The sequence below is a fragment of the Bufo gargarizans genome, chromosome 8 (genome assembly GCF_014858855.1).
Source record: "Bufo gargarizans isolate SCDJY-AF-19 chromosome 8, ASM1485885v1, whole genome shotgun sequence".
Lineage (NCBI taxonomy): Eukaryota > Metazoa > Chordata > Amphibia > Anura > Bufonidae > Bufo > Bufo gargarizans.
Window position 1 is genome coordinate 34,053,134 of NC_058087.1, and position 15,813 is coordinate 34,068,946.

At 47.1% G+C, this 15,813-nt stretch overlaps 1 protein-coding gene across 2 annotated transcripts in view; it reads right to left on the reverse strand.

Moving 5' to 3' along the window:
* Window positions 1-15,813, reverse strand: part of TNRC18 (trinucleotide repeat containing 18) — a 149,077-nt gene that overhangs the window by 77,975 nt on the left and 55,289 nt on the right. For both annotated transcript variants that reach the window (XM_044303212.1, XM_044303211.1), the window contains exon 7: window positions 12,494-12,640. In XM_044303212.1, the coding sequence (XP_044159147.1) occupies window positions 12,494-12,640 (147 nt within the window). The remainder of the gene's footprint in view (window positions 1-12,493; window positions 12,641-15,813) is intronic.

The window sequence follows — 15,813 nt, forward strand, 5'->3', positions numbered from 1 at the left end:
GCCTCGAATGAGGCCACCATCAGCCCCAGAACTCGCATGCAGTTGCGAATCGATACCTTGCGACGCCGGGTGAGCAGAACCACTGCATTCTGAATGCCCGATCTCTTGTCCAGAGGGAGACGCAGCACGGCAGCCTCGGAATCCAAGGTCATACCCAGGAACCTGATCCGAGTGGTCGGAGACAGGCATGACTTCCTGCGGTTGAGAATCCAACCGAAGCGAGTGAGCGTGCTCATCGTAATCCGAAGGCTGTCTGCGCATTGCGACGCTGACGGGGCTTTGACTAAGATATCGTCCAGGTATGGGAGAAGGGTAATGCCTCTGGACCGCAGAATCCCCAGAAGGGGTGCCAGAACCTTCGTGAACACCCGCGGGGCCGTCGCCAGACCGAATGGCAGAGCGACGAACTGGAAGTGATCCGACTGGATGGCAAATCGGAGGAAACGTTGGTGCGTGGTAGCGATAGGTATGTGGAGATACGCATCTTGCACGTCCAAAGACGCCATGTGCTCCCCCTGCACCAATGAGGCCACAACGGAGCGAAGAGATTCCATTCTGAACCTCTGAACCCGTAGATAGCGGTTCAGGAGTTTGAGGTCCAGCACCGGTCTCACATCGCCCTCCTTCTTGGGGACCACAAACAGGTTGGAATAAAAACCTGTGAAACGCTCTTCTGGAGGTACCGGAGAAATCACCCCCCGCAGAAGTAGGGACTGGACGGCGTTCAAGAAATCCGCGGCCCGGACGGGATCCCTGGGAGGCTGGGAAAGGAAGAAACGGTTGGGGGGGAAGGGACCTGAATTCTATTTTGTAGCCCGAAGAAACTACCTCGAGCGTCCATGCGTCCGGAATGTGGGCGTGCCAAATGTCCTGGAACAGGAGAAGACGCCCCCCCACCTGAGAGGGTGGGGACAAACCTTCATGCGGAAGGCTGCTTACTTGGCGCAGTGCGAGGTTGCTGGGCACGCGGACGCCAAGCCTGCTGGGGCTTAAAGGACGGGCCCTTCCGCCGATCCTGGTTGGGTGGTCCCGCCGTGGAGGTGGGAACTGAACGGGTGCCCGAGAAACGGCGAAAGGACTGGAAGCGTGAAGACGCAGATCTGGACTGAAAAGGCCGCTTCGCTTTGGGTTGGGGCAGATGGGTGCTTTTGCCACCCGTAGCTTCTGAGATTACGACATCCAGTTTCGGCCCAAAAAGCCGAGCCCCAGAAAACGGAAGTTTTAAGAGAGAGCGTTTAGAGGAAGAATCAGCCTTCCAGGCCTTGAGCCACAACTCCCTGCGGACAGAAGTGGTGAGAGCTGAGGCACGGGCAACCATCGACCCAGCATCCAGTGCCGCTTCACAGATATATTTCCCCGCATGGGAAATTTGGAGCGCAGACAACTCGAGCTCAGCCGGCGGGAGGTTGGACAAAATGTCCTGGCTTAACCGGAGGGACCACTCCGAAACCGCCTTGGCTACCCAGGCGGATGCGAAAATCGGACGCAGTGCCGAACCGCTCGCCGTAAAGATTGACTTGGAGAGCGACTCTACGCGACGGTCCACCGGATCCTGGAGTGAAGAACCATCCGCTACCGGAATGGTCGTAGATTTCGCCAGGCGAGCCACCGGCGGATCCACCTTCGGCGGGGAGGACCATAGTTCCACGGACTCGCGTGGAAAGGGGTAGAGAAGGTCCAGACGTTTTGGGATAACAAAACGCAAACCCGGCTGGTCCCAAGCCTTGTTAACCACAATAGAAAAATCTTCGTGCAACGGGAACGCCTTGGGGGCCTGTTTCGCACGCAGAAACGACACCCCTTGTTGGCTAGTGGAGGGAAGATCCTCCTGAACCCGGAAGGTGTCCCTTATCGCCGAAATCAGGCTATCCACCATGGAAGCAATCTGAGAAGAGTGCTCCAGATCCATATCCGCATCCGAATCCCCAAGCTCACCCTCTGACAGTGCGTCGCCTAACAGGGAGGACGCCTGTGACTGGGATCCAGGAGCAGGGGGGGATGCTGAGGCGTCAGAGGAGGAACGGTTGCTTGCTCTGGGGCGCTTACCAGGAGGTCTGCCTCTGGTTTGCGTGCAATGCGGTTGTGCGGATTGCACTGGTGGCGATTTCTCCACTAAACGACCCAACAGTGAAAGGGTGGAATGGGAGATTTTAGAGAGGTCCTCCACTGCCCGTGACAGAGACCTTGCCCAGTCTGGTTCCCCCTGAACAGGGTGATCTAAGGCTTCTGCGGGCTGCAGTGTTCTAGGGGGATTGCCCTGCGCAGGCTTCTGACAAGCCGAGCACAGTGATAGTGACTGGCCCCGAGGGAATTTAGCTGAACACACGGAACAGGCATAGTAAGTGGTCCTACAGGTAGTCTGAGGTGGGTCAGTGGCCGGGTCAGACATGGTCAGAACTTTCCTGCTGGACGGGGTATCTATCGCCTACCAGAAAAAACGGAGAGGGATCCCAGGTCCTGTGTCCTACCCACGCTGCGCTGGAAGGAACAGGAAGATGTAGCAGGGCGGGAGAATAAACCACGCCCCCTCAAGCCCGGGAACGGCAGTCTGAATGAAGAGGGAACACCGCGGCCCGCCCCCCTCCGTGCACGTGACCGCAGCTGCGGCCAGCGCGCCTAATGCTCCTCCCCACAATGTCCGATCGTGGAGGCCCCCTTCCTGATCATCGCGTATGATGTGCCTGAATGCCGACTGCAACCGCACCGAAAAATGTGCGCGGCGCAGTGGCGAGGTAAGCGGCGGAATCGGGAGCGGACGGCGGACAGCAGGAGGCGCTGGACCGCCCGATGTGGCGGAGGCTGACAAGCCTAAGTTGCGCGAATAAAGCCGCGCGGTGGAGGGGACGGAGTTGGGAGGTCGCCCTGGGAGGCTGGTCGGCTTACTGCAAAAGTCCGTTGTAAGCACTCCTCCCGTGAACGATAACTGAGAGGGGGGGACTGGATAGAGGGGGGCGCTGAGGGCGAAGATCCACTCACCTGTCTTCATCTGTGATCTTCACCCTCAGTTGAATCGCCAGCAGGGTCACCCTTAAACCGCTGGCACCAGGCGACAGGGGTCCGGGCAGAGGAGGGCTGAAGGGAGGATGACCCTGTAGCAGGAAGCAGGGGAAGCAGGCTGCCCTGGTCCACATTACCTTCTTGGGGGGGGGGCAAGGTGGTGAACGAGGTACACCGGCCAGCCTCCCGGGGATGCAGGGACGCAAGCGACCCTGAACCCCCATCCGGAATCTGAAAAAATAAAAATAAAAAATAAAAAATTGAAATGCCACCCTGCACAGCAGGGAGGTCTGCCTCCTACGACACTAAGCTAAAAACTGATATGCTCTCTCCAGGCTGGAGGGGGTATAGCCTGCAGGGGAGGAGCAAACAGCTTTCAGCCTAGTGTCGCCTCCTAGTGGCAGCAGCAAGCTATACCCATGGTCCTGTGTCCCCCAATGATATGAGCGAGAAATTATATATCTATCTATATACACATACATACACACACAGTCCATATAAGACCACTTGAAAAATGGCAAAAAAAATCCTATTTAGCATGGCTGGATCTTAACAAGGTTCCAAGTAGAGCTTCAACATGCAACAAGAAGAAATGGGAGCGAGACAAAACATTTTTTGAGCATTCAATTTAATGAAAACAACGAATAAACTGAAACAGGCTGTTTTTCAGATGATCAAAAGTTTCGGACCACACCTCCAAAAAAAAACGAAACCCCCCCCCCAAAACAGAAATCCAACTTCCAAACATGAACTCAGTAATGAGTAGCTCCGCCGTTATTGTTTATCACTTCAAAAAATTGTTTCAGCATGCTTGATGCAAGCGTTTCCATGAGGTGAGTGGGAACATTTCTCCAAGTGGTGAAGATGGCCGCACAAAGGCCATCTACTGTCTGGAACTGTTGTCCATTTTTGTAAACTTCCCTTGCCATCCATCCCCAAAGGTTTTAAATTGGATTTAGATCAGGGGAACACGCAGGATGGGCCAAAAGAGTGATGTTGTTCTCCTGGAAGAAGTCCCTTGTCCTGTGGGCATTGTGTGCTGTAACGTTGTCCTGTTGAAAAACCCAGTCGTTACCACACAGACGAGGGCCCTCAGTCATGAGGAATGCTCTCTGCAACATCTGGACATAGCCAGCGGCCATTTGACGCCCCTGCACTTCCTGAAGCTCCATTGTTCCACTGAAGAAAAAAGCACCCCAGACCATTATGGCGCCCCCTCCACTGTGGCGCGTAGAAAACATCTCAGGTGGGATCTGCTTGTCATGCCAGTAACGTTGGAAACCATCAAGGTTACATTTTTTCTCATCAGAGAATAAAACTTTCTTCCACCTTTGAATGTCCCATGTTTGGTGCTCTCTTGCAAAGTCCAAACGAGCAGTTCTGTGGCGTTCAAGGAGACGAGGTCTTTGAAGACGTTTTTTGCTTTTGAAGCCCTTCAGTCTCAGATGCCGTCTGATGGTTATGGGGCTGCAGTCAGCACCAGTAAGGGCCTTAATTTGGGTCGAGGATCGTCCAGTGTATTGACGGACAGCCAATTGGATTCTACGGCTCAGTGCTGGTGAAATTTTTTTGGGTCTTCCACTTGACTTTTTTGTTCCATAACCCTCAGGATCAGTTAAGAAATTCCAAATGACTGTCTTACTGCGTCCCACCTCAGCAGCGATGGCGCGCTGTGAGAGATCCTGCTTATGCAGTTCTACAACCCGACCACGTTCAAAAAGGGAGAGTTTTTTGGCCTTTTCCATCACAACGTGTGACTACCTGACAGAGAATGACAATGAATCCACATCTTTGCACAGATTTGGGCTTTTAAAGGCATGTGGTCCTAAACTTTTGATCAGCTGAAAAACAGCCTCTTTCAGTTTATTTGTTGTTTTTATTAAATTGAATACTCAAAAAATGTTTTGTCTCACTCCCATTTCTTCTTGTTGCATGTTGAAGCTCTACTTGGAACCTTGTTAAGATCCAGCCGTGCTAAATAGGATTTTTTGCCATTTTTCAAGTGGTCTTAAACTTTTGATCAGGACTGATATATATATTTTATATACATAAATTTTTTACCACATACAGTGTACACTAAATATATTCGGGTACTTTCACACTTGCGGCAGAGGATTCCAGCAGGCAGTTCCCTCGCCGGATGTGTCAAAACGTATGCAAACTGATGGCATTTGTCAGACGGATCAGGATCCTGATCCATCTGACAAATACATTGAAATGCCAGATTTGTCCCTCCGGTGTCATCCGGAAAAACGGAACCGGCATTTATTTATTTTTACATTTTTTGCGGTCTGAGCATGCGCAGACCACAAAAAAGGATCCGTTTTGCCGGAATACACTGGGCCAGATCCAGCATTAATGCATTTCAATGGGAAAAAATGCCGGATCCGGCATTCCGGCAAGTATTCCGGAATTTTGGACGGAGATAAAAAGACTGAACTGAAGACAGTTCAGAATGCAGGGGGATATGCCTGATCAGTTAATTTCCGGTATTAAGTCAGAATGCAGGGGGATATGCCTGATCAGTTCTTTTCCGGTATTGGGCCCCTAGGACGGAACTCAATGCCGGAAAGAAAAACGCTAGTGTGAAAGTACCCTGAGCTTTGTCAAAAAGATCAGGCCGGCCCTGCGCTTGCACACTGCGACTTCAGGAAGGGGCGCACTGCCTGTGAGCTGCTGCTACACCTCAGAGACCATTGGAGCTCCGGTACTACAGGGGAAAGCTGTCGGGAGGTCCCTCTGAATTGCTGTCTCTCCAACATTCAATACTGGGGACCGAGCTGGGCACGTGGCCGCCGCCATCGTGAACCCCCCTGTTAGAGGAGAGGGGAGTTACTGCACTGCTGCATATGCTGGATGTCTGGAACGGTGACTAAAAGAAAGGTGAGAGACACCCTTGAGATCTACTGTAATTTAAGGCAAAGGGGAAAGGGAAGTGGACCCCCTACAACTTTATATCTCAGACCTCAAATACATGGGCCGCAAGACAGGCACTTCCACTACTACCTCTAAAGAGCTGGTGGATGTCATGAGCCAAACAGAAGAGATAGGGGAGGGTGGTTCGATTGACCAAGTGTAGATAGATCTGAGTAAAATAATGTCAGCCATTACGAATTGCCAGTTCGCACTTAGAGCTAAAATAGATCACCTTCAAGCAGATCTAAGCTGCCTCCGCCATGATACTGATAAGGTACGAGGCAGAACAGCAGAGGTGGAGAGGCGACTGGGAGACGAGGAAGATGTGGCGCACGGAGTAGAAAACCATGTAAGGGGAGGGCCAGCAGGTGAAAACATTGCAGGCGAAGGTGGAAGATGCAGAAAACCGAAATAGGCGCAATAACATACGCATTTTGGGTCTTCCGGAAAGGGCTGAGGGTCAATCACCTGAGGACTTTGCGGAGCAACTCATTACACAAAGTCTGGACCGATCAACCCGTCCCCCAATTTTGTTGTGGAGCGGGCACACAGAATACCCACCAGGCCCTTACCACCAGGGGCTCCTGCAGGCCCGTTTATTATGAAGGTTCTGAATTATCGGGATCGAGACACTATACTAGCAGCAGCTCGCCAGATGAAAGAGATAATGTTTGAAAACACTAGAATCTCATTATACCCAGATATCTCATCAGAGGTCCAGAGGCGGAAGTTTACAGCGGTGAGATCACGTCTACGAGAGACGGGCTTCAAGTATGCTATGCTATATCCTTCGTGTCTCAGAGTTCAGGATGGGGAATCTGCAAAATTATTTTCTACCCCTGAAGAGGCATCCGACTGGCTGCACGAGAGAGGCCGATTATCCGTGGGTTCCCAAGTACCTGTGACACTACACACCCTACGGATGGCCGATTTATGGGCGAGGAGCTTCAGATGGACTGGACACCTTCGTTGACCCTTCGATTCATTCGACAATACCGAGGACTTGGTGACTGTCCATGTTCTATGTGTCTCCCTGTGTTTCTAAGGGAAGGTTAGCGTATGGACGGTTTGGGATGCCAGGCTCAGATAAGTTGGGGGGGGTCTGGGCAGGGTGCGGGGTTATTTCAAATACTGATATGGGTTAATCTGTTATGTTCGTCTATGTCCTGTGTCTTGCGGAGTGAATGTGGGTATGATTGGCCTGGGCACTCTGGGGTCCTCTTGTGTCGCTTCATAGGGTTCCTCTTTTGGAATGGCCACCTGTAGGTTTGTCTCCTGGAATGTCCGGGGGCTTAATGACAAAGTGAAAGGATCCCTTGTCTTCAACTATCTGAAGAGATACAACCCAGATGTGGTTATCCTGCAGGAGACTCACCTAAGAGGGCGGAAAATATTACCTCTAAAACGACCGTGGGTGGGTTCTGCCTACTACAAAGTATATAGCAACTATGCTAGAGGGGTCTCCGTGATTATAGCTAAAGTGCTCCCTTTCCAGTTCCTCCTCTGGCCGATACGTCATTGTTTCTGCTGCGGTGCGGGGAACAGATTATGTTATAGTGGGGCTAGATATCCCTCCCCCATTTCAGCAAGGCGTATTAGACGACATAATGGGAAAAGTGGCGATCCTACCGACTGCCCCGCTAATTATGTTGGGTGATTATAACGCTGTCTTAGATCCGATTGCAGATATACTCCAACCCAAGGCAACCCATAATAGATCCCTCAATAGCTGGGCAGAGGCCCATGGAGAGATGGAGACACATACATCCTAGGGATCGTCAGTATTCATGTTACTCAGCATCATTTGTTACACTCTCTCGTATAGACCTTGTCTTTGTTATTAGAGACCTCTTGCCAATGATGACTAAGGTGGAATACCTGCCAAGGGGTATTTTGGATCATGCCCCCTTGCTTGTGATCCTGACCCAACCGATTGCACCCCCAAATAGACAGTGACCATCAGACCCTAGTGTTGAATGGGAGGCTTTCAATGCGGTTTTGCGGGGCACGCTTATTCACGCTATAGCGACACATAGAAAAGAACTTGGGATTACTAGAGCTAGATTGTAAGCAGAACTAGTGCTTGCGGAAGAAGTTTACACTCAGTACCCGAGCGATGATGCACGCAGGGATTGGGTGGAAGCACAAAGACGCCTCAACCTCCATTTAGTGGAATATACGCAGAAAAAGCTTTTATTCCAAAAATAGGTTGTTTTCTTGGAGGGTGACAAGAATGGGAGAGCACTAGCCTATTTAGCAAAAACTGAAACGCCGCAAACAGTGGTTTCATATATTACTAGTATAGAGAGAATTCAGATAAATGAGCCCGGAGAAATATGTGATCAGTTTGCCCGATATTACTCTGATCTATATGAATCCAAAACATCCCCTACCATTAGTGGCCTGCAGAGTTTCCTGAAGGCCATTCCGCTCACACCGCTATTCCCAGTCGGACAGGAACTACTTGGCCTCCCCAGTGACGGTGGGAGAGATGAAGACTGCAATAGAGAGCATGGCAGTCGGGAGATCCCCTGGTCCGGACGGCTTCCCTCTGGAGTGGTACAAGCTAGTTGAGGACATGCAATGTGCGCGGCTCATTAAACTGTTTGAATATGCTTTTGAATACAATAGGCTCCCCCCCATCTTTCATGGAGGCGACTATTGTAGTGATCCACAAACCTGGGAAGCCCCACGGACCAGTGCAGTTCATATAGACCAATTCCCCTTCTGAACATTGATACAAAAATTTTAGCGAAAGTTCTGGCTGTTATACTCTCGGTGATAGACCCCGATCAATCCGGCTTTATGCGGGGTAAGACCACGGATATAAATCTCAGGAGGTTATTCACAAATCTGCAGGTTAGACACGAGAATGTGGGAGCCCGGGCGATAGCCTCCCTTGACAATGAGAAAGCGTTCGATTCTGTTGAATGGCAGTTCATGTGGGAGACACTGAACTGGTTAAAATTTCCCCTGCGTTTCAAACGGCGGGTGCAGTTACTATAGCAGGCCCCAAAGGCGAGAGTAAGGGTAAATGGCTACCTGTCACGTCCCTTTAGGCTACATAGGGGTACCAGACAAGGGTGCCCCCTGTCGCTTATGCCATTTGCCCTAATCATGGAACCTCTTGCCCAATTGATCAATAACAGTATGCGGATAGAGGGATGGACAATAGCAGGAATACAAGAGAAGTTATCGTTGTATGCAGACGATATGTTTGGCAGATCCTGGTCCCTCCCTAGAGGCACTCCTGGTTACGGTAGACAGCTTTGGAAACCTACTCGGGACTCCGGGTTAATTGGGCGAAGTCCAGCCTGTGCCTTGTCGACAAAGTGGAAAGAACAGACGTCTCCCCACTTTCTCGATTAGAGGTGGTTGATAGCTTTGTATACTTGGGGATTCGGATACACAGAGACCCCAGTCAGTTTTATCCATTGAATGTGGTTCCTACCATGGAGTATATCACCCGTAGAATCGAGGCCTGGGAAAACCTGCCACTGTCACTGGTGGGCCGAATAAATATTGTCAAGTATGACGGAACTCAATACTGGAAAAGAATAACGCTAGTGTGAAAGTACCTTGAGCTTTGTCAAAAATGTACTGCAAATATTGTCACAGATTTGGTTCCTTCCTTGAAGGAACAGATGAAAGATGTGATTAGGCAGGAGATGCGGTCAGCATTGGCAGATTTTGCAATCTCTGAGTCTATACCATCTGCCTCTAAATGTAAGGGGAGCAAAGTAGTTCTGCATCTTTTTTTCTCCGATTCTAAACTTTTGCTTCAGGAGTCGCATTCTGACTCTGAATATAAAAAATATTTAGTTTCATCCATGGCTGGTTGTAAAAAGTTGGTTCAGGATCTTTGAAGGCGCTGCTGGGACTCCGATAAGTAAAACATCAGGAGTGATGCCAGTAATAAAGGATGATATTTTATTGTAGTTTAGTCTACGCGTTTCGAGGGCTGGATTAGCCTCTTCGTCAGGACTTGATACAAAACGCGTAGACTAAACTACAATAAAATACCATCCTTTATTACTGGCATCACTCCTGATGTTTTACTTATCTAAGTGCCGGCAGCGCCTTCAAAGATCCTGAACCAACTTTTTACAACCAGCTATTTAACCTGTCGATTGCTTCAAGCATCGCAGAGGACCGCGGCCACAGCCCTGGATAACCGCCCACTGGTCGGGATTTTAAATAACCAGCAGTGCAATTTACAATTGTTGTGACTCCTCACAATACGATCTGGTAACTCTTGCCTCTTAAACTCGCATCTAAACAACTGATACCAGACATGTGGCGTCCCACTCTTCCTATTTTTATCTCTACATAGTTTCATCCATGGACACGAAAGAGTTAATTAAAGCTGTACATACTGATATGAATTTATTGGATGAAAGGTTTAGTGGCCTAGAAAAAAAAGAAAGAATGATTTTTATTTTTATGTGGAGGAAAAAACTAAATTTTTTCCATTAAAAGGGAATGCAAGGTTCCAGACAGAAAGCTATAAAGAGCAGACGGTGGGGACGACTCCATTCTTATTAGTTGTCCTATAGTTGATCTATCTCTTGCAGAGTCAAGAGTTATAATGCTCTTCCTTTTGAGGTTATGGGGGGTCTTTAAAAAAAGACCCAATGGATCTTGAAAAAGGCCTCCGATTCAAAAAGTATTTTCTAGGTTTCTAGGTAGACAGAAAGAGAAAATGTCCTTTTCAGAAATATAAGAAGGGGTGTTTCTTTCTGTCCAAATCCCAGAAAGAAGGGAAAAGTAGAAGGTTTTTGTTCAACACAAAGACCTCTGAAACCCCTAAACAATGGCAGCAAAATTCAAGTGGTAGGAAGGCTCAGAAATGTCATTGTACAATGGGGAAAATCACATTAAATCGGTTGATTCTAAGATCTGTCCTCCCCTACCACTGCAGAGTTCTCCATTTCTTTAACTATAGGCATTTTGGATTTATTGTCAATAATGGTAATAACTCAAGTCCTGCGAGATCAATGGGGACAGGGTTATTACTCTCTGGTGTTTTTGGTAAAAAACAAACAAAAAAAAAAAAAAAAAAACAAAGAAGCCCAACGGAACCTGAAAGAACTAAACAAATCCATATAATACGAGAGGTTCAAGATGGAATCAGTGAAAGGAGACTTCATGACATCTCTGGAATTACAGGATGCCGTCATGTTCCTCTTTGCCAGAGAGACCAGACATCCCTGACGTTGGTGGTGCATCACTTCCAGTTTCAGGTCCTTCCATTTTGAATCACTTCAAAACCCAGGGTATATACAAAAGTTCTTCTGGAAGTGGTGGCTCACTGGAGGAGACTGAATGTAGTTATAATTCCCTACTTAGATAATCTCCTCATAAGTGGGCAACTCTGAAAAACAATGTGCTTCTGACCTGCCAGTTATTATAGCATCTGGGATGGATAATAAATGAGAAAAAATCCAGTCCTTAACCCTCTCGAGAGATTGTGTTCCTAGCAATCATCTTGGATTCCAAAAGTCAAAAATATTCAGGTGAAGAAGTTTTTTTGGGCCAGCAGTCTTGTTCAATCAGACAGGCAATGCCCCTTTTAGAGTCCTTTATAGCATTTATCCTGGCAGTGAAGTGGGCTCCATTTCACTCATGAACCCTTAAGTAACCAAAGGGTTAAAGACCTGGAGATAGTCACCATGGATGTGAGTTTTTGAGGTTGGACCCCCACTGGTATCATCTCTTGTTTCAGGGAGAATGGTCAAAAATCCACACAATAATGTTCTCGAATCGGAGAGAACTAACCGCAGTCTGGGAAGCCCTAAAATCTTTCTTGGCAGAATTGACAGGGAAGGATGTTCAAGTAAAGTCGGAGAGTATGACGGCAGTTGCATATTTGAACCACCACAGGGAGGCAATGAATCTTCTGTTACAGGAAGGGAATCTTCTGTTCCCTGGGCAGGGAATCATGTAAGGTCTCTGTCTGCTGTTTATTTAAAATGAGGTGTGAAAAGAAAAGCGGACTTCCTCAGCAGAGCGACGTTATGCCCAGGTGAGTGGAGTCTAAATACTCAAGTATTCAGTCAGCCAACAGACAAGTAGGGCGTCCTGCAGATAGATTTGTTTGCCTCGGTAAAAAATACAAAACTTACACCAATTTATCTGGTATATCTCAGCATAATGCCGCCGTGGAGGAAAACAGGATTACACTTACCAGTAATTTCCTTTTCATGAGTCCTCCACGAATTCCCACCCGATGCGGTTGACTCTCTAGGCGGTCTGCATCCAGTAAGAAACTTAAGAGCTGGAGGAGGCTACAATTTATTCTTCCTCTCCCTACTTGGTTGGAGGAGAGTCATCTCAGCACAGCAACATCATGGAGGACTCATGAACAGTAAATGATCATTAATAGTAATCAAGTTTTTTTCCCCAACCCATGCCCAATGTTTTAGATCTCAGAAATCCAATAAAGACAAAACAAAAGATTTGCTTCAATCTAAAGATTTGCTTTTTAAGAAAATAACAAGGAGAAGCAGTGTATTTCTGAAAATAGAATATGGGTACAACAGTCAAACGTGTCTCTTCACAGTTTTCTTCTTTTACATACCAAAATGTGATATATGTTCGGCTGGAATGACCACAATTTGGCCACTGCGGGGTTCTCTTGCAAAACTGTAAGCGGATGGCAATGATGCAGCTATTCCTGGTGGAATTGAAGGGTTTATTCCCTCGTGAAGAGTGGGATGAGCTAAACCTGGAAAAAAAAAATACAGAAGAAAGTCAATTGTTTAGAACACCATACTACACAGATTATTGACACGATTGGAGTCTCCTTTGCCATAATTTGTGCAAAATTTATCAAATGTTGCACAATGTTTAAAGGGGATGTGGAAGAGTTTCGCAAACCCGCCATTCTGCTGGACCTGCAAAAGGGACAATAACATACTTCTGGGTGCCGGCTCACCACTCCTTCTCCTACAGACCTGCAATGCTCGCTGGGCTCCAGCGATGTCAGCATCCGGTTAGACATTGCCATAGCAAATCACTGGCTGCAGCAGAGTCCGGCTCCCCTTGCATCATGACAAATGGTAACATGATGCAAGGGGAGCCAGACACCGCCACACAGCAGGTAAGTTGTCTTCCCTTTGCAGGTCTGGCAGAATGGAGGAGGCGGGTTTCACCCCCCTCCCCCTCCATTCTTGTACAATCCCTTTAAGTCTAAAGCTTTTGTCCTGAGATGTCCCTATATACAACCCTTTACTAGAGCACAATCACAACTTTTGGCGACTTTAAAAAAAATCTTGCTTTAATCAGCTCAACAGTCTTCTACTTTTCAAAACTGGAGAGATTGGTGTAAACATGCTAAATTTAGCAATTCTTTTTGTTGCAAATGATGTAAAAAAGACAAAATAAAAAAAGTTGCAACTTTTTGAAGCCATTATTCTAGAGCGCAGACCTTGATAAAAGTACCCACATGGTGTATGATTAATCTGGTGATGACATGGGATGAGTATGCTCGTCCTCAGCAGCAATCCCCAAAAAGAGGCCTACAATTCTCTTTCCAAGTAAGCATTGCAAGATTTCACAGACTTAGCAGTTCCTATTATTAGCATGTAAATGGCAGGGTTTTTATCCCTCCTCCAAAAAAAATCTACTTTAATTGCCTTTCCCAGACTTTGAAGTTCCTATATACTAGACTGATAAGTGCATTTCACCAATTCCATAAATGGGGTTGTCTCACTTCAGAAAATAGCATTTATTGTGTAGAGAAAGTTACTACTTCCTAATGTATTGTGATTGTCCATATTGCTTCCTTTGCTGGCTTGATTAATTTTTCGTATGCACTCTCCCGCAGTCCCGGCCACCAGAGAGGCCTTTTCCTATAATGTGTAAGCACAACCACTGCTGCTGGATTACAGGGTGGTCGTATCCCCTGGAAAAGAGCAGTGTATAATGTGATGGAAAAATTAATCAAGCCAGTAAAGGAAGCAATATGGAGAATCGCAATACATTAAGAAGTGCCTTGTAGTAACTTTCTCTCATAATAGATGCCATTTGCTGAAGTGAAACAATCCCTTGACGTCTCACGTAACGATCTGGTGGGAGGTGGTCATCCTTGAAAATTATCTGAGGCTAGGCTTGGTGTATAATGGTCGCTTGAATTTCAGTTCTACCAAATACACATTGGGAGGATAATAAGTTTATGTTCTGTCAGTATTCTGTGCCCACCATTGCTCCTCTCCTTCTGGTGCGAATGGCTGGTTTAGGGTTGGGTCCCAGAAGCTCGGACCATTCGGCGTTTCCCTCCTCCTAACTTGAGGGTCTGGCCGCTGGAATATTGCTGCCAGCTTCCCTCTCCTCCATGCAGGCTTAGGCCTGCTTCTGCTATGCTCACAGGGCGTGCATACACCCCAATCTTTCCCAGCCAATGGATGGCCACCTTGGGGTACTTAAGGCACCTTCCCCTGTGGGAATGTGCCTGAGCAATCTGCAAAGTTCTACCGTTTCTACTTTTGCCTGCCCGTGTACCGACTTCTAACTGTTTCCAAGACTTGAACCTTCGCTGTCTGACCTGAACTCTGCCTGATCACAGTTCTGATCCTGAACTGCCTATTCTGACCTCGGACAGTTTATTGGATCGCTCTGTGCTCCACACCAGTGTCTCTTGACCTTCACTTGAACAGAGATTACTATAAGGGGTAGTGGTCTGGTGGTTCCCCTGCACCTGAGTCCTGATCCCTGTATAGGGGTTAAAGGATAAAGAAAAGGGGAGAAAGGCAATTAGAAAATGACCTCAAGAGTGGCCCGAAGCCAAATCTATTCAAGTGACACAGCGGCTCCATATCCGCTTCGTAACAAGAGGCAGTGAGAAGCTCTTAACTGAAAACTTTAACACTGTAATTCATGTCTCAATATATTTAAATGTGAACCATTAAATTATGAGAGGTGAGCAGAAACTGACGGCAAACAGCCACCCCCAGTCTTTCACGTACACATATCTTGGCAGACACCCCTGTGTCTCTTGCAGGGATGGATAAGACACAATGATTGATAAGACTCTTACTCTTCAATGATTGTGATACATAATTAAACATAAGAGACCATTAGGAACAAACCAGGAGGGAAGCTCATCTGAACAGATGTTGTAGAACCATACTGCTCTCCTTACCCTTCTACAGCTGGGCGATTACTGAATCTGTTCATTGTACTTTGCTGCGCTGTGCTACTTATGTATTTTATGTACTGCTTTATTTTTACATATAATAAAGTTACATTATTAATCACTTAGCTATTGTGTTTGACATCTTTATAATTTATGTAATTGTCTTTTTTGTTTACCCGTGATCGCAGGGTTCCAAAGGGTTACCATGTTTGCCATCGATATCTGCCCATAATGACTGATTTACACGCTCTGACCTGCAGCTAATTATTGGGAAGGAAGTGTTTTTCCCGATAATTACCTGCTCGTTAGTGGAGATGAAGGGCAGCTCTTACATGCACCGATCTCCTCCACAGTATGAGGATGAGCGATGGCTAATAGGATTCCTCGTCCTCATACAGCTGCATTGTTTCTGCCCAGTAACAATGACTGGGGAATCTGCACTAACGATCATTTCACCACATTTTGCTTCTTCATCGGATGATCAGCGGCACCTTTAATCGAGCACTATTAAATACTATGTATTATAGGATTATGCATTACATGTGCTAGAAAAAAAAAAAAGAGCTGCAGCAAGGAATTAGAAAAAAAATAAAATACAGTAAATCCCTTTTTCATTAAGAATGTTTAATTTTATTTATTTTAAAACCGTTCACCAGTACATAAAAAAAAAAAAAAAAAAATGATATATATATACACACACACACACACACACATACACATTTGTAATGATCTGTACAATGAAAATAAAATTTTATTTATAGTGC